The sequence below is a fragment of the Anser cygnoides genome, chromosome 1, assembly GCF_040182565.1.
Source record: "Anser cygnoides isolate HZ-2024a breed goose chromosome 1, Taihu_goose_T2T_genome, whole genome shotgun sequence".
NCBI classification, from domain to species: Eukaryota; Metazoa; Chordata; class Aves; order Anseriformes; family Anatidae; genus Anser; species Anser cygnoides.
The window spans coordinates 149998969-150017410 of NC_089873.1; the positions used below are offsets into that span (position 1 = coordinate 149998969).

The following is an 18442-nucleotide window of genomic DNA, read 5'->3' on the forward strand; positions in this document are numbered from 1 at the left end:
TTTTTTGTTTGAAACAAAAACCACGGCACAAAGCTGTTTGATGCAGTCATGGCCAGCCTGTCACTTTTGACAGCTTCTTGTCAACTGAGATAATTTTATCACTTATGGAGCACATGCTGGACTTTGGATATGTAAAACTGTAGTTATTATCATCTTCATTTTAAGAATGTCAGGATAAAGTCTGCTGAATATGGCATAATTGACATGATTACTAGAAGGCTTTTTATACAGTTGGCTGATTGTAACTTAGCCCTGTAAAAGCCTGTGTGTGTGTTAGTATGTACTGAATTTTGTAATGGTATAACCTTAGGTCAATTTTGAGTGAGAGAGAGGAGCACGAGCCTTTCAAGTTCACAAAACTGGTATCTCCTTTATACAAGATGTAGGATTCTGAGTTAACATTGCAGAGGTTGCACAGCTTTGGGACTGACCTCGAATTTGTATAGAAGATACCCAGCATCACACTGAGGAAAGAGCATCAAGGCCAGAATTTGATTTTAAATCTGCTTGCATAAAACTTCCCTATAAATTCTCCTGATGAGCACATGCTGCAGCAGCTGTTAGCTTGGTGTTGTTTGTCTGCCTATGGTGCAGGATGGAATCATGACCTTCTCTTTAAGGTTAGACATAGGACAAATTCTAGCACGATATCAGATTTTTGCTTTTTCTAGACTTTCTTGATGTTATGGACCAAAGACAAGATTCTTTAAATATTCTTAACTCTCCCTAAACGAAGAGGAGCATAATTGACTTGTTTTCTGTAACGTTAAGTTCTTCCAACTTGCATTTTATTTTAACAGCAACAGTTTGTGGCATATTTAGGACTCTTACTCATAACGGGGTAAATCAAAAAGCTTCCAGCTACTAAAGACTATGAACTATAGTTCGGGGATTGGAACTAGATGGTCTTTAAGGTCCCTTCCAACCTGAGCCATTCTATGAACTATTACTTATGTTAGTAAATCTTTTGTTCCCTTTGGAAAATAGAGCCACAAATTCACATTGCAGTTTAGGCTGAAAGAAGGTATTTTTAGTCAGACACAATAACAAATTAAAGTTAAACAAGACCAAAAGAAAAATAAAATCGAATTCCTTAGTGTTTTCTTTCAAATTGCCTGCTTCCAGTAGCATTATCTGTAAATGCTAAAATACTTAGGTGATTTAAGCCCACGGGTTTGTAATGCTCTTACGTTTAGATTTTGTTGTTGTTTGTGCTTTCGTGCTCTTTCTGTACAGAGGTCTGGGATTTAATCTGTAGATGGGAGATGGTAAGTGATAGCAAAGTAAACACCTACGTTTAAGATTTTGAGATATTTGTGAAGAATTATGTGGATTTTCAGAACTCTGGGAAAACAAAGGGAACGGGTATGTCTGAGAAACGGTTATTAAGAATATGAGAGAGGAAAGTGAATTGTTCTGCAAATTGTGAAGAGAAGTATTTCGTCTCTTCTGTGTTGCTTTGGGCATTGTTTGTCCTAAGCAAAAATCAGCTTCTGGTCTGTAAAGTCAGCCTGCTGTCAAGCCCCGGTGGAGTCAATATAAGTATCATAGAGCAATTAAGTAATTCAGATGTGGGAGGAGGTTCAAAGCAATTGCATTGTTCATAAAAGATAGCTCAAGGGGGAGATAAGTTCTGATAAACAGCTTTCTGTTTAATGCTATTGTCTTGTAAGGCATGAGTCAACAGAAGTGAATCCTGTTTTTTTAAATTACCCCTATTTTATTATTCTGAGCCCTTCAGTTTTGCTGAATGCCATTGCTGTAGGTAGCAAGTGGCTCAGCTGAGAATTCTGCTTCAGGCAGCTGCTGTGAAGAAATGGGAAAGTGGCTTTGAGCAATTCTAAGCCTTTTCGTCTCAGAATACAAGAAACCTTTTAATTACAGTATTTTAAATATAGAGAGAAAAAGCCACTTTTGCTTGGAATACAGTGATTAAGGACGTGGGGAAAAGGAAAACACTCAGAACTGTCTCCTTGTTTAATTAGTTGAAATGGTTTTATTATGCGAAAGCATCTCTCATAAACTTTAATGTAAAAATTACCGTGAGGTTTGAAGATTGTCATGACTGCAATAGTGACAAAACGACCACGTTGCAGTTAATACTAGATCAGTATTGAAATGAGATTTTCTCAGAGTTCTCAAAGATTGGTTTAGACTTTCAAGAAATTATGATGATTTGTTGGCTGTTTCTACGGAATAGTTACGTGCTTTAATACCAACAGACACATGGCAGAGAAATAGACATTTGATTTCTTAGATTTGAACATCAAGTTTCTAACAGCTGCACTTTTCAGTAGTGTTTTAGAGTGAGGGAAATGGAACTGTCTGCAGTGGTTCAGTTTAGAATATAAATTTTTGCTGTCTAAATCAGATTATTTCTTGCCATGAACTCTGTGCACTTCGTAAACTGACAACATGCCTTAACTGTGCTTCTGAAACGTGTTCTACAGAAAAAACTAGCAGGTCATTTTAAAGTCAGGCTCTTATATCATAAAATTAGTAATTTCTGCAGTTTATTAAGCTTGCTTGCTTTTCCTGGGAATGTTATCAACAAAAATGAAACAAAACAAAACCAAATCTGGATTGTTGCCCTAAGTGAGACTTCAGAATTTTTACCTCTATTTTCTTTTTTCTTTTTTATTCTATATAATATACTTGCTTTGTTACTGCATTTTTATGGTCACTGACTAAAAACAACTCAAAGGGAATTGGCTATTATTTTGAAGCATTAACTGTGCTGTTTCTTTAGCCAGTTGGATCACTGTAACATCAAAATTACTGTAAGTAGTCATCTGGCTTGATGGAATATTGCATATATAAAGGTTTTATGTCATTTTCTGAAACATCAGGCATGCTCTTTGAGCAGTGTTGTAGTACCTGTTAAGAGGTCCTTGCTAACCGGTGAAGAGTCTGTAAGTATACTTACAAACTGATGACCCTAACCTATTCAGAATTATTTTGAACTTGTATTGAAAAGCCTTTTTTGAAAAGGAGTTTTGTAGAATCGACTTTGTGCAGTGGTATTTGGGATAGGGCTGGAGATTTAAAAGGGGCATTCAGTGGGAGTGTGACTTTTCCCCTATGCCACTCAGTGTGAATGCCAGCCTGATGTTTCCTGCTTCTGTTCTGTCATTTGCTTCTTGGTCATGTGTAAAAGCAACATGGGTAGTCTTAATCAGTTAGTACAAAATAAGGCATGTGCCGATGTGTGCGTGTATGGTGTGTACATATATATTCATGTGTGTATAAATAAAAATAAACAGGGTGAAAAGTGTTGATTTTAGTATTACTGCATGAATAAGCTTTTTAATTTTCAAATGTTCAAAGCTACAAACATCCTTAATTTCCTGAAGTTTACTGTTAATAGTAAAACTACTGAAGTAAATATCAATAGAGAGACCTGCGTGAGTATGCAGAAATGGGAATAAAACCTTGTACAGCCCATACCAGGAGTTCAGGTTCCAGAGCTAAATGTTTTTTGAGGTTGTATTTGGGTCTGACAATAAGAACAACAACAGAAGTCTTCTGCTGTGTTACTTCTTTTAAATTTGGAGCATTGTGAGCAGATCGTCTTACTTGATTCCAGTTGTGTCACTCTAAGTTTTATACGGGTGTTAGAGCAGCTACTGAGCATAATTTCTCCAGTTTTGTACAATTTGAAATTTTGTAGGCTCTTTTTGTTTGAGGAATTGGGTCAGAGCTGTTGCATGTTTTTTTTTTCCAGAACTAACATTCTTCCAATTTGAAAGACTCAAGGAAAAATGACAATTATTTAACATACTTAGGTCTGTCACCTTGACTTGTAATCGTGTCTTAAGCTGCTGGCTAGAGCTTAAGAGATGGAGCTCACCAGGTGTAGCTGAGTGGTGACTCTGGCTGAGATCAGTGTTTTGATTGTTTCCATCACTGTCTCTTGGCTCGTTCTTCATGGTCCCTTCTCCAGTAGTGACTGTAGTGCCCCTGTATGTGATCCTGATTTTCTTTACTTCATTCCCTAACAGTCACACCTCTTTGGCAGTGTTGTATGAGATTTCAGTCCCGTAGTTCTGCTTGAAGATCCCAGTTCAAGTCCAAGGGTAGATGATCCAACGCAATAATACCATACTGTTTTTGGAGAGAATTGTGCAGTACTGTCTCAAGGGCACAGCGTTTAGTTGAAGCAGCATTGTTTGCCATTTGAGTTTCTGACCTTAGAAGTATGCTTGCCTTCCAGTAAGAGAAGAAACAGGATGAACAACCTAAGGCATGAAAGAAAGAATTTTCCTCAAACCAATTAAAACAAACAAACAAACAAAAAAACAGTCGAATACAAAGGACAGAAATGGATAATTGCAGAGGAGAAAGGAGTCTCAGGAACTTGAGGTGTTACTACCCCTGGCAGACATCAAAAACTGTAAAGTTAAGTGCAAGAGGAAAGTCCAGCAAAGAAAAAGAAGAGGCATCAGCTAGGACTGGGAATGTATGCAGACTATATCCAAAATGACAAGGGAGAAGATAATTTAAGTATAGAACTACCTGAAAGGTGGATAACAATGAGGGGGTGGTGGTCTAAAAGTCAGTGGGGTGTTGAGTTCTTCTTAAAAAAAAAAATACAGAGTATAGACCCAAAGTAATCAGTATTAAATATGTGATTATTGGGGGGAGAGAGGCTTTTAAGCTTTTTGACTTTTATTTAAAATAAACATGGCATTGTTTAAACAAAATGTAAGAAAAATATTTCTAAAAAAAAAAAAACTGATTTGCTCAAAAAGTAGCCAAAAGTCAGTAATGTTGGTTGCTTTTATTTTGCAAAACAAGTGTTGAGCCAGTTTTCAGCTGGAAGAATAGCTGGAAGCTATTTGCAAAACTTCACTTGTTCAAATATTACTTTTGCTAGATTCTTCAGCTTTCTTAGATAACATATCCCAAGCATATTCTGCATTTGCATCACCGACCTAGCAGTCTGGATAAAGTTTCTGGAGCTGAAACATTACAATTACTCCGAGTAACTGGAGCGTGGAATACAGATCAGCTTGAGTCAGAAAACCCTTTGTGCCTCCCCCACTTTTGTGCATCCCTGAGCCTGCAAGTGTGCAGGCTGATGTCATACGCGGAGCAGCAGTCCCCGAGTGAGCAGCTCGACTGGGAAGGTTAGCACTAGGAAATTAAAAGCTGCAGTCAAGGGGTTGCTGAGGCAAGCTGTGCCACAACGCTCTCAAAATGCGGTGCCTGTGTGCAGTCCTCAGACCCCTCAGCAATGATAGCTCCTGCTCCATCTATTACAAACAGAGACCTACTTCAGAAGTGTAAGTTGTGAATTCAAACATTTATTTTAGTTCCTGAATGTGTGTTCCTCCAGTTTAAATGACTTTGGTTTTTTTTTTGCTTTCTGTTACTGTAAGCACATCTGAACTTGTTTTATTCCCTCTCCCCAATCTGACTTGCAGCTTTTAGAGGCAGCTGTGCTAAGAAAGATTTGAATATGTTAATGTGGCTTAAAGACACTTTTTGTAGTGACTTCTAAAATAACTTCTGCTGTGAACTAACTTTAGTTTGGAGAAGAGGGAGAACTCTTCAGCTAGAGCTTTTGTGGGTAAATGAAGCACAGTGCTTTTGTATGCTTCTCTGCTTTTTATTCTGTAAAATGACGCAAGTAGTGAATTGAAATCTCATCTGCTTCTTTCTGAAAAGGTACTTACATAGGCAGTTGTGACTGAGTTGATGATTTAACTGTTCAAAAGTTTTTCAGACAAATCGATATATATTTTATTTTTTCTATTCTTTAAAAAAACAATATCCAGTTTAGTTCTGGGCCAGAGCTTTATTTTAGCATGTACTGACTAGGAAAGTGGTACTTGTAAGCACTGGTTGAAATTGTGACATGAAAGAGCCATTGTCTTTGTCAAAGCAGCTGTGCTCTTAAGCTAACAACAGTGATTTTTTTTTTAAGCTGCTATTAATTAAGAAACAGTTGTGAACTGTTGTCATATTCAAACAGTGTTCTAACCCACCGATATTGTATTGAAAGGAAACCTTTCCATTACGTTTGTGTTTTATTTGCCCTTTATGAATAAACGAAGAACATTCACTTTGGGCTAAAGTAATGTCCGTTTTGCCAAATAGTTTTTGTTCTCGAAGCTGCGGAGGTAGCAGGTTGGTTTAGCTTGAGCAGCCTGGTAGCAGGGGCTGCACCATGACGCTTCTTGAACAATGTTTTTGCTCCTATTGTGTTGAGTGTGTGTGCCTGTGTTCATGCTGGAGTTTGAACAAGCTAGCATGTCGAAACTTGTCAGGGCGACGTATAGAAGTGTATGAAAGAAAACATTGTCCTCCTGGGAATGTTGGGAGGAAAACTACGTAATTCAGTTTTAATTACACCTATTAACACTGCGCTGTTTAAAAGGCTTCCTGATGATGCCATTGTTAAGCGTGTTTCTCAGGACGTTGTGTACACTTCAAGAGAGCCGAGGTTTAAACTTGCTCTGTGGGTTCTCACACTGTGATTAAGTGAAACCGAGGAGATAAACAGCAAAGTGTCCTATGTTGGAGAGCAGCGACTAGTGTGGCAACTGCTGTAACCTTGCATAAGGACAGAGTGTTTTCAGTTAAAGACAGGACTTGCAGAGAAGACAGAGGAAAAAAGACAGCATGTTTCTTTGTATTTTTTTTGTCAGGTTGCAAAGTAGTGGATTCTCTGCAGTGAGCTTTTCCCGGTTTTCTGACACATCTGTTTCACAATGCCAGGCTTGGGAAGAAAAGGGACGGTGGTGATGAAAATCAGCGTGAATGTGGGTGGAATGGATTTGGTAACCATAGTGTTCCTCCTATTGTGGAGGCATAAAATAATAAAAATAATTAAAAGAAGAAAACAAATGCATTGTGTTAGGGGATAGCTCAGCAAATGCCATTTATGTAATGCATTTGTATGCACGCAGCAGCATGGAGATGGCCAAAGTAATTAGGGACGGGGATTTTTGTGTCTTTGCAATCTAAAGCTGAAAATCAGCATTGCTGAGAACAATGTTGAATTGAATGGCCTGCGGTATTCATGGTTGGCATGTACTGTAAAACATACTGGCATTTCGGAGAAGAAAAGTTGTGTGGACGTGTACGGATTGTGCTGCCTGAAATGGGAAAGGATAGCCGATAACGAGAAAGGAAATAGTTTGTACAGTTAGGCTGTAGGGGCTGCATATCTGGCTGAAGCAAACAATGCAAAGAATGAACACTTCCTTCCTGTTAGTTCTTGTAGCATTACCTTTAGTGTCTGTCACTGAAAAAAGCCGTAGGTGAAGGTTCTTCGCAAGTACCATATGTACCCTATGGTGCTGACGTGGATTTGGGATGCTTACAGGGAGAATTAATTAACAACAAAGAAAGCAGTGGTGTACACGTGATCAATGCCATATACAGAGCAAATTGAAATTTTAAACCATTGAATGTTTCGTGACAGAAGGGCCTTCACATGTGAGCTTTGCTGAAGCTTTGTGTGGAAGTTGGCTGCTGTGCCCTCATGTGTCCATCCTGTCACCCTGCTGGAAACAGCCGCATCCCCTTAGTGGATCCCCTTAGCTGCATCCCTCCCCAGTGCAACTTGAGGCCATTCCCTCTAGTCCTATCCCTAGTTACCTGTGAGAAGAGGCCGACCCCCAGCTCCCCACACCTTCCTTTCAGGTAGTTGTAGGGAGCAATAAGGTCACCCCTGAGCCTCCTCTTCCTCAGACTAAACAACCCCAGCTCCCTCACAGGACTTGTGCTCCAGGCTCCGGACATGCTCCAGGGCCTCGATGTTCTTGTACTGAGGGACCCAAATTAGCCTAAATCCTGGATGAACAAGTAGCTGGTAACACTGTAAACCAACCTAAGTGTGAGTAGAAAGCCTTAGTTCATGGAGGTGCCACCAGAATCAGTCATCAAGTTGTAAAATTGATGCAGTTTTTATGCAGAGTAAGGGCTGTTCATAAGAAAGCTTAAGGCAAATAGGTCTTGAGGATCTAGATATTCGGTGGGCAGCTTTTCTTCTGAAATCTAAACCGAAGCCAGGAAAGTACTCAGGCTTATCTGTGTTGCTTTGTAATAATCTTCCACACGATTTACTGTAGGAGGTTTTTCAATGAGTTTCAATTTTGGCTAAAAGCTGACCGAGTCACAGGCTGATTTCGGGAGGCCTGGAGTTGCTGATACACCCTGATCGAGAGGGGTGGGGAAGGGAGGTCTGCCTCCTGGAGCTGTGGCGTTCTCAGGTGTGCTGAACCCTTCCCTCTGAGTCTTCGTGATGCAAAGCAGGTGTTGGGAAACTCCTTCCCGTCTGCTTTCTTGGCTGTGCTGGTCCGGAACAGCAGAAGCGCGCACGTGCGCTGAGAAGGGCCTGGGCCGAGCGTGAAACTCTCTGAAAGAGGTGGTATTAAGGTTATGCCCTCCCTGGCAATACAGAAGCAGTATTGAATGTAATTAAATGAGATAGTGTAAGTAAATACCACTTAGCTAATGTGAAGATAAGTAAAAATTGGAGTTATTTCTATGGAGGAGTGCTTTCTGTTCTATGAAGCTGGGGAAACTCTTAGCAGCCAGGAGGAGGGAGATCTAGGTAGGCTGGTGCATAAAGCGCTTGCATGAGGTGGGAAAGACTCAGTTCATGTTCTTGGCTTGCCTTTTTTCATCTATTCAGACAAATGGCACTAATAAACAAACTCTTAAGTTGTTCTGAAATCAGAAGGGATCGAGAGGGTGGACAGGCAGGGTCTCTTTTGTCTTAATCTGTGATTTTATGTAGCACACCTTGCTGATATTTCAACAAGTGTATTTTGGTGTGTTATGGCAGTGTCCTATCAGTGTCCTTTTTATAGGGAAACTGAACAGATCAAATTTGCTTTCATTTCTGCATGTAAAATATGACACTGTTTCCAAAGTTTGGAGGTACTTGCCCTTTCCAAATGTTACCTAGGTTTAGATTTTTGTTAATGGGGCCATAGTATACAAGTAAGTATTCCTCCTTTCTTGATTTTTGATGTTTTACTGTTACTGAAAATAACAAATCTAGTGGCTGGCAGAGGCTTCCTTTGAAAAATGAGACTATGTCAACAACCAGGGAAGTGAAAAATATTGTAAGTCATGACTTTTGGGGACATACTGTTGTTAATCACCTGAAAGTAAAGATTTTTGGCATAACTTAGCGTGGAATTTGTGTGTCACATAAGAATATAACAATTGCTCAAAACATGAACAACCTCATCTACAGATGTCTAGGATGACATAGGTTGAACGCAAAAAGATTATTTTACTAAGTGGCTTTCTGAATTTTCTTTATTTAGATTTTGTCTTCAGGATCACATGTACTTCTGCAACACGTGTGTTTTAAAGCCTGGAAATAAGCCCAGGTGCTGCTGGGCTTCCTTTCCCTAACGAGAAGGCTGATTTTATTCCTGGCCATTTAAACTCTTGGAAAATCTCGTCCTGGACCTTAGTTTTCTGAAGTATTTGCTTTTTAAGGAAGCTGAGAATGTAGATATTGTAAGCTTCCTTGATAGCAAAGTCAGCATAAATTCCTGTGAGTGTCAAGCTGAAGGGCTGTGCTGCAAAAGAGTTCTCGGAAATGATCCAAGTATCAAAGCTGTGGATAGGGGATGTAGCAGTTCATGATACTTGGAGCGTGTGGGTTTCTTAAACCAACCTTGTTGTCAAAACAAGCGCGTTGTATAATTATACCGTCTGTGAAACCCTGGCTCCTATGAGGATAGACTGCACACCAATTACTTCTGCTGTGGTCTACCATTGGTGTGGCTGCTGGTTAGCTGGTCAGTAGCCCCTGGGATGCATGATACGAGGTCATTAAGTGCCTAAGTGTGGGAGGAAGAAGGTTCTAAAACATTCTGTGCATTCGCATTAGTGCTTGCCACCTTAAAAACAGCAATGCCCACCTGACTGAATGTGGAGCTGTTCTCTAGTTTACTCCTGGGAATTACCTTTTTAAACCACCTCTAAGGTCAGATGTCTTTTTACTAGAATAAAGAGGTAAGTAATAAAATATTGTGCAAAGGCTTTATTCTATGACTTTTGCTTGAAAGGGGTAGCATTTAGGAGCTGTCTCTGATCATCAGTTGCCTAGAGTGGTGGGTGCAATTCCATTTCTGCTCCCTGGATTAATGGTGGACACCGGATTGACAAGTGTCTTTCTGCATTAAACAAAATACAGGAGCAAACTGATGTCAGCACTTACGTTATACTTAATTTTGATTTATTTGGCGTTTTGTTTTACTAGCAGAATTCATTGTAGGTGAAAGCCTGAAGTGAAGAATCTAATGCACTTCTAATTGTTTTGGTAACTTGATTTTAATTTGCTTAAATATCTTGTGTGCACAGTGAGGAGCTAGGAGAATTCATGGAGATGAAAGGTGCCAACAGCCCTGGGATCCTTGTACTGACCACAGGCCTCAGCAAACCTTTTATGCGTCTGGATAAATACCCCACGTTACTCAAAGAACTTGAAAGGCACATGGAGGTATATCTTATCAGCATTTATGTTCCAGCTTAATGATGATTTGACAACAATTATTTTAAAGGTACATGTCAAACATGATGGGACCCAAAATTATCTTTGTTTCCTCTTCCTTCAGCCTTCTAAAATACAGGCTGCAATAGTTTGAAACGGTGCAGTAAACTTCCTGCAAAAGCTAAATGTTTACAGTAAAGCTAGCCAGAGAAGCTAACCTTCACTCCTAGAACAGCCTTGCACAGGCTTTGGTTGACTCGATGTTGAGTTCATCTCCTGCACACAACTTGAGGCTACTTTATCTTGTAGGAGTGCTGCTTCTCATCTTAGGACCTCAACCTGTTGGACACTTCACCTTGACTTCTACTGAACACTGTCCCAAAATGATCTTTCCAATGGGGGAAGGTGTTTGAGGAGCTACTGTTTCTGCATTTGCATTTTATAGGTTAGATTTGTGGGGTGTGAAGGAGGGAGAGAAATAGAAGGCATATGGGTCTTCGTTATGTCACATGGTTTGTCAGTCAGTGACAACAAGACATGCTAAGCTGTAAGGAATGTGGTTTTTGTGACAAAGAAAGGTAACATGACAAATAAAACCCTTTAAAATGAACACTTTCCTATTAGGATTTCAAGTTGGAAAGCAATTTCCTTTGTCCAATAGTTCCTGTAAAATTTTCTTGGTTCTATTTTAGGCATAAGTAGCAAAGTTGTAAATGGCATTTTACTTTTATTACAAGAAAGATGACTAGTTTTTGATATAAGAGTAAGAAAGCTGTGAAAAGAGAGTAGGTAGATCTAAAAGCTTTTATAGGATTATTTGTATTTAGTTAAGCCTTTAAACACTTTGTTATTATTTTTACTAGAACTAAATCTTTTATTCTGTGCTTTTCCCCTTGCTTTTAGGATTATCATCCGGATCGTCCAGATATTCAAAAATCCATGACTGCCTTCAAAAATCTTTCTGTAAGAGTGATGAAAAATAGATAATATGTATATTTTCAGTATAGTGTTTTCTAATTTCATCTCCTTCCATTGCTTTTAAAATGTGGAGCTTTTTTGTACGCTTTTGTAAAAGAAATTTTTGTGAAACTTCTTTTGAGCCCTGGAAATTAATGCAGTTTATGGGCAGAGCTAAGGATTGCAAGCTGTGGGGGAGTTACAGCAAATAGACTATTGACAGAAGAGCCATGCAAGCATTCTGCAATTCTCAGTCTGCCCTCTCACTTGTGCTTTATTTTCCTTTCTATGAGTGCAGGCATGACTAATGACCTAAAGAAGGGCCACAACGCTTGAGTGTATTTTTAAAAAAAATTTCGGAAGTGCATTCATTTTAGTGGAGTGAACGGATGAAAAGGAAAACACGAGAGAAACTCTGAAGATAGGAACTTTCAGCAGTAATCAAGGGGATAAGCCTGATTGGAACAAATGAGCTTTTTTTTTTTAACTAAAAAAAAGCGCAACTGCAGCAGGCATATGTTTAATGTATTCTAAGTTACAATAAACTTGTATGTTTCCTGCTGGAAGTGCATGCTGCTGGTCACCTGGCATTTTTTACATTTTAAAGCAGAAATTTATTGTTACCTGTGTTCAGAGGAGGTTTGGGGTTTCCCCATTCTCTTGAGTACTTCACAAATGAGATGACAGTTCTGAAAAATTGAAGTGAGATGAGTGTGAGTACAGCTAGTAGAGCAGGTTGGCAAGAAATGTAATAAAAATAGGAGCACATGGTTACACACAGTGTTTGCACAATTGGCATGGCTCTTTACTGAAGAAGGGGTATACTTCGCATGTAGTGATGTGTACTTAGGACAGCTGTGTTACTGTTTTCTGCTCTAGCCCAGCTGTTTTTCTTTGAAGAACAAAAATATAAAATGTAAAGAAAAGGGAAATTTGAGAAACAGGGTTTCTCAACTATAGTTTTCTCAAACTATAAATTTGTAATTGAAATTAGTGTATTGAAAAGTAATACAGAAGATAGCAAAACTAGTTTTATAAGAAATACTGGTAATGGTCATCTAAATAAAAATGCTTCAAATTAGCTACTGTCTTCTGTGTGCTACAGTGAAAACAGTAAATACAGCTGTAGTGGTATTTCTACTCTTAACCATGTTGATGGCATTGATAGAGATGATATTTTTGCCTGTATTTGCTAGGCACAGTGTCAAGAAGTACGGAAACGGAAAGAACTTGAACTACAAATACTAACAGAAGCAATCCGCTGTTGGGAGGGAGAAGATATTAAAACACTTGGCAATGTAATTTACATGTCCCAGGTCATGATTCAGTGTGCTGGAAGTGAGGTAATGTAGTTCTCATCTTTACTGTCAGTCTGTCTTTCCCTATTGTAATTATAATTCTCTCTCTATATATACACACACACACACATAAAATCATGTAGCACAACATTATATATATAATTATGTAGCAGAAATAAACAGTGTTTTGAGATACTAATCTAGAATAGAATCTTTCTCCATTGTTTTAAGGCTTTTATAACAAAACAGAAAAAACTACTTGAAGATGGATGGTCTCATCTGTAAAACTTACTGAAACGTGGCCAATATAACACTTGAAAAATCATCTTATGAAGTTTTTTAGGTCTGTTTTTGAAGTGCGTAATTAAACAAGGTTTTCCATATGTAGTTATATTACAGAATCATTTCACAAACAGTTATAACATATTTAAATAACTATTACAGTCATACTGTAAGGTGCATGAGGCCCATTTTGCCCTCACTGTTTTGGGAATTTTGCTGAGGTAGTACATTTTTGAAATACAGGTTTGAAAAACAAATGGTTTTGGAGAAATGGACTAAGAGGAGATGTGAAAAAGTCAAAGGTGACATTGCAAAGTGTGGGTGATTTTTAAAGAAAAAAAAAAACCTACCAGAGATAACATTCTAAAAGATTTTTAAAGCAAGTGCTAACGGAAGAGAAATGTATACAGATTACTGACATGTTTTTACTGTAGGCTGTTCTCCTGTATAATCAATTATGCTTTGAACTTGTTGGGGGTTTTTGAACTGCAACCTCATTCAATTTCCTCCCGTAGAACAAAGATTTTGATGCATATGAGGAAAGACAAAAATGTTTTGCAACTAAATACTTTAAAATTCATCACCTGTTAATTTTCTATCAGATATTTTGCTAGGTATTTATTTAATAAGATTCAGTAGTACTCATAGTGCATCTTCTGCAGTTGCCTCTTGTCTTAAAAAAAATAAAAAATAAAAAGCCACCACAATCTCATTCTGATTAAAATGTCAAATGTAATAGACTTCTAGTAGTTTCCACATATATTACAACTTTGCTTTTCAACTAGATATCTAACAGTTTAATTTGTGCAAAAGCAATTGTTTTCATTTCTTTTTATATGACATAAACATTTGTAAAGACCTACTGAAAAACTAATAGAAACATTCAAACTTGATAAGGACCTGTGTTGTATTGCAAAGATGTTCGGAATTGAGACAGTGACTTTGAGAATGGATGTATTTGTTTTGTCATTAAAATAAAAGCTTTATATGTTAATGCTTCTTTCTGTAAGTGTTCGTCTATACCAGTTGAGTAAATTTTCTCCTCTTTCCATAGAAGTACTTCTCAAAACAAAAAACTAAGGACAACCTCAAAAGTGAAACCAGAATATTAAAAACGGAACGAAGCAATGAATATTTTCATTATGAATATGAGCATTATTACTGTTCTTTCATAATCTTTTTCTAATTCAGAACTTAATCTGACATTATAGAAAAATCTGATCTCTCCGATTTAAGAGACACCAAGTCTTGACATTACAGTAACAGCATCCATCCGTGTTATATTAACAAATATATCCAATATGTGATTTTGGTTTTGCTAAAGCCAGTGAAACTGTTATCAAATTAAACACCGTCTAGGTGAAATACTGGCCTTAAAATTTCTTTTTAAAAAATTATAAGGCTCTACTCTCCAGCAAGGGGTTATAGGCATGTGTTACTAGAAATTTTGAAATAGAAAGCTAAATAATCCTAACTCTTTACATTTATGGAGGCTTAATTTTGCTAGAGATGAATGCTTGTGGAATAACTATAGAGTTGTAACATTGTTGATAGTTTTTAATAATATAAAATATAAAAAGTGGGGAGGAAGCTTGTGATGTTGTATTTACTTTTTCATTTTCTTTTTTTTAATAAGGAAAAGAATGAAAGGTATCTTCTTCTCTTCCCTAACATATTGCTAATGTTGTCTGCCAGCCCAAGAATGAGTGGGTTTATCTATCAGGTAAAGTAATATATGTACATATGTGTATAAATGCTGGGAGTGTTTTTTTTCCAAATGTTTCATAGAAAACTTGGAACGATTATTAAAATTCTGTGTTTACAAAGAGAAAAGGTAATTTCTGGAGTAAGAACTGTTCATCTGTGTTTATGAAGTCTAGAACCTTGGATTTGACTTTTTTGCAGCTGACAACTTCTGTGACCATCAGAAAGATGTTTTTTTTCCATCTCTATGCTTCTTGGTATTAGCTAATGAGAGGAAGAATTGATAGCTTTTTAGAGCTACATTAGAAAAGGATTCTGTTGTGCAGGCTCATTAGTGATCCTTCTGACTGCTGCTTCAATCTTACCAAAATTACACAGGACTCTTTAAGCTCTTGGTGGTGCAAGTTAGGCTGGGTTACCCTCTAGTTCTTTAGGTGTGTCTACAAATCAGCAAAGCACTTCTGAAATGAGTCTTCTAGTTTTTCCTGTTTACTGACTCTTGAGTCACAGTGTAGGAGTGATCTCAGGGCTCACCAACTGGATTTCCTCTGGACGAAACTGAACTAGAAGGCATGCTCCAAAAGTACACTTGATCTGCTTCAAGTACTAATCGGCATTCAGTCCATGGCACCAACCTAGAGCTAGCCCAACGTACTACCACCTAAAACACCTACAGTGTGGCCTTCAGGCCCTTAGCGCTGCCAGATATTTTACTTCACAGATCCACTACTCACTCCTGGTAGGTGGCCGTTAAGCACTCTAGCAAGTTTCCTAGCTGAGTACTTGCTCTTGCATCCTGACTGTAGTTCCAAAAACCTCCCAGGAGGTGAAGTTAGAGCCAGTGCTTACTCCACAAGTTTCTGAAATTTTTGTAAACGTTCTTCAAGTATGGCTGTGTGATTCTGACATCACAGTAAAACACCAACAGCAAGGGAAAATGAAACAAAAGTTCTAAAAGGTGGCCCAAGATCCCACCTGGTTTAAGTACTTTTGTAAATCACTTTTTCAAGCGTTCTGTTCCTTTTTCTCAAGTAGTGATTCATCTGCCACAAAGGAATGCTAAAGGTTTGTAGTTCAGGGTTCTTAAGCAGTTGGCTATATCCAGTCACAAACTGTGTGACTCAAAAATTCATGTTTGGATTCATGATAGTCAGATTTATCTAAGACATGTCGTTCAAATACATAATCAAGCTTCTGTTATTTTTGTGCTGCTCTTAATAACTTTTAGCTGGTGCTTTATCCTGACATGTATGGAAAAAGATACTAGAAAAGGCAGGTGAGTGCTAGATCCCAAGTGGCACAGCCATAATTCCTGATGACGGAAGGTGCTTCTATTACAAAGGCAGCTGAGTGGAAATTTAGTGTATTAACAAACAATACAGAATTAACCAATAAATCTGTCAGGCTTAATTCTGCTCTCCTACTTTTAAATTGCATATACTTTCTTCTTTCTCCCTCCCATCTTGTCCCTCAGGTGGACATGATTGTTCAGTAAATAAGCAATTTTCTGTGCACTTGCCTTCAGGTTCTGCTCAGGATATTCATAGCCCTTTCTTAATGTTTACCGTCCAACCCTCTGTTGAATACAAAATTGTTGATTTCTTCATAAGTTCTAATGTGATTTTCCTGACACTATGAACTTCTCAAATCCTAATGTCTGCATTTTCACAGCAACGCAAAAGTGTTTCATTACTTCTTACGCTTGAGACTGTGGCTTAGAGCTGTGTTGGGAATACATAGCATGTGCTGTCTCGTTCTTTGTTTTGAGGTTCTTGCCCCAGAAGTGGGATATGGGCAGATGGTGATGTAGCTCCCTCAGTCATTCCAAGAGAAACGATGTCCTTGGAAGCAACATCTTTACATGCCTCTTTTCCTGATTGGTGCATGTCTACAAACAGGGAGAAATGAGCATTTCCCGATCCTTACAGTTTAGGTGTAGGCTGCAGCTTCTTCAGTTTACAGTACACCCTCCATGTATTTCTGAATATTCCAGTTATCAGTAGGCTTCAGCCATCCTGGTTCATAGTGCTGGTATTTACCACATACTGTAATGGACTAGTGGGGAGTACATTTATCCATGGTTGTGGATACAAACTATGCAAACTATATTTTTCAAAAGAGCTTCACAATTGTTTCTTGAAAGAAGGGGAATGTAAGTTGTTTGCGAGTTTGTTTCAATTTTCTGTGTTTTGCTGACCTTGTACTTTTTGTCTCCGTGCGGCTCAGGTGATCTTTGTTCTCCATCACCAGTCTTTTGCCTGGTGTGTCCCTGTATTCCCTTTGCACCTATGTCAGCATTTCTTGCACCTCACAGTGTGGCTGTATGCTCTGTTGTTTATGAACCAGAAGAACCTGAAAAACAGAATTTTAGGCTGCATTGTAAGGCACAATTCTACCGTGTTCCCTTCATCGGAGAAGCTATTGCAAGGAAACTTTATTTTTGGCATCTTGGGCTTCAGCATGCTCTTGTGCATACAGAATACTAAGTGGTTTTAGTTCAGCTTATAAGAAGCCTTTGTCCATCCGGTAGTCATTTAAATAAAATAAAATAAAATCCCCTCCATTGGAGCCAAAATTCCTGAGTACATAGGATTTGCACTTTTGCCAGCATGTGCTGAATAGTGTTTCTGTGCAGAAGAATACAGGATCTGTCTTAAAAGAACTTTAATAAAAGTTGCATTTTTGGTAAAGCCTTTCATCCTGACAATATTACATCTTATCTGTTCTTCTGTGTTTCTAAATGGACAAAAAGTTATCCCAAACGGACTTTTTTTTTTTCCCAGAATGCTTGGTCTTAAAATGAGAATAGGTTATCTTCTGCAAAATTAATGTGTTCTTCTGAAACTTTAGAAACTTTGAAGATGTTTTTACTGCTTTTGTTCTTTTTCCCCAAATATTTGAGAGTGAATTTAGTAGTGGCAGGGATATCAGAGAGGAAAGTCTTCAGTATAATTGAAGGATGTGTTTAATGAAATCTTCCTTTCTAAATGTACCACAAACCTTGTTTTGAGAGCTAATCAATCAGTTTGCAAACAAATGTGATTTAAGATCAGTCACCATTGCCTCTAATCATGTGACATGGATGACCCTGAACATCTAAGTTCCCAGAACTTGAGGCTATGATGAATAACCACTGTTACATTCATATGGATTCATATGAATCCATAGATATCAAATAGTCTCATTAAAGTCACAGGTCTCATTTGTAGAAGTTGGGCATTAAAACTTCCATTGCAAGGTGTCTGTGTGGATTTTAAAATATTTTAAACCTATCAGTACGTGTATGTGTTTTTGCCAGTATACTTTGTGTATAAGTTCATTCAGAGCTTGTAATTACATATTTTTTACATGGTAATGGTTTTGTTTGTTTTGGATATAATTTCAGTGCTACTGCTCTTTTTTTCGCAGGGAAAACTGCCAATGACCGGAATGACTATCACAAAGCTAGAAGACAGTGAAAACCATAAAAATGCATTTGAAATATCAGGTATTGTCTGGAAGTATTTTTATTTGCTATTTAATGTTTCAATATCAGATGTTCTGTCTAAACATAGGAAAAAACTTTCTCATTCTGAGGGTGACTGAACACTTATCACAGGTTTCCCAGAGGTTGTGGTTTCTCTGCTTGGAGATACCTAAGAGACTTAAGAGCTGTCTTGATGTGGTCTTGGGCAACCAGCTCTAGGTGGCCCTGCTTGAGCAGGGGTGTTGGACAAAGTGACCTCTAGAGGTC

At 38.1% G+C, this 18442-nt stretch overlaps 1 protein-coding gene and 1 long non-coding RNA gene across 8 annotated transcripts in view; one reads left to right on the forward strand and one right to left on the reverse strand.

The window, feature by feature from the left end:
* Positions 1-18442, forward strand: part of ARHGEF7 (Rho guanine nucleotide exchange factor 7) — a 120629-nt gene that overhangs the window by 74178 nt on the left and 28009 nt on the right. For all 7 annotated transcript variants that reach the window (XM_066985651.1, XM_048080779.2, XM_066985667.1 and 4 more), the window contains 5 exons: positions 10339-10477; positions 11372-11431; positions 12622-12768; positions 14642-14728; positions 18118-18196. In XM_066985651.1, the coding sequence (XP_066841752.1) occupies positions 10339-10477; positions 11372-11431; positions 12622-12768; positions 14642-14728; positions 18118-18196 (512 nt within the window). The remainder of the gene's footprint in view (positions 1-10338; positions 10478-11371; positions 11432-12621; positions 12769-14641; positions 14729-18117; positions 18197-18442) is intronic.
* Positions 8235-15581, reverse strand: LOC106044452 (uncharacterized). The gene is made up of 3 exons (XR_001212281.3): positions 15444-15581; positions 12050-12114; positions 8235-8368 (listed from the first exon to the last, which is right to left on the reverse strand). It is a non-coding gene; the product is annotated as an uncharacterized lncRNA (long non-coding RNA).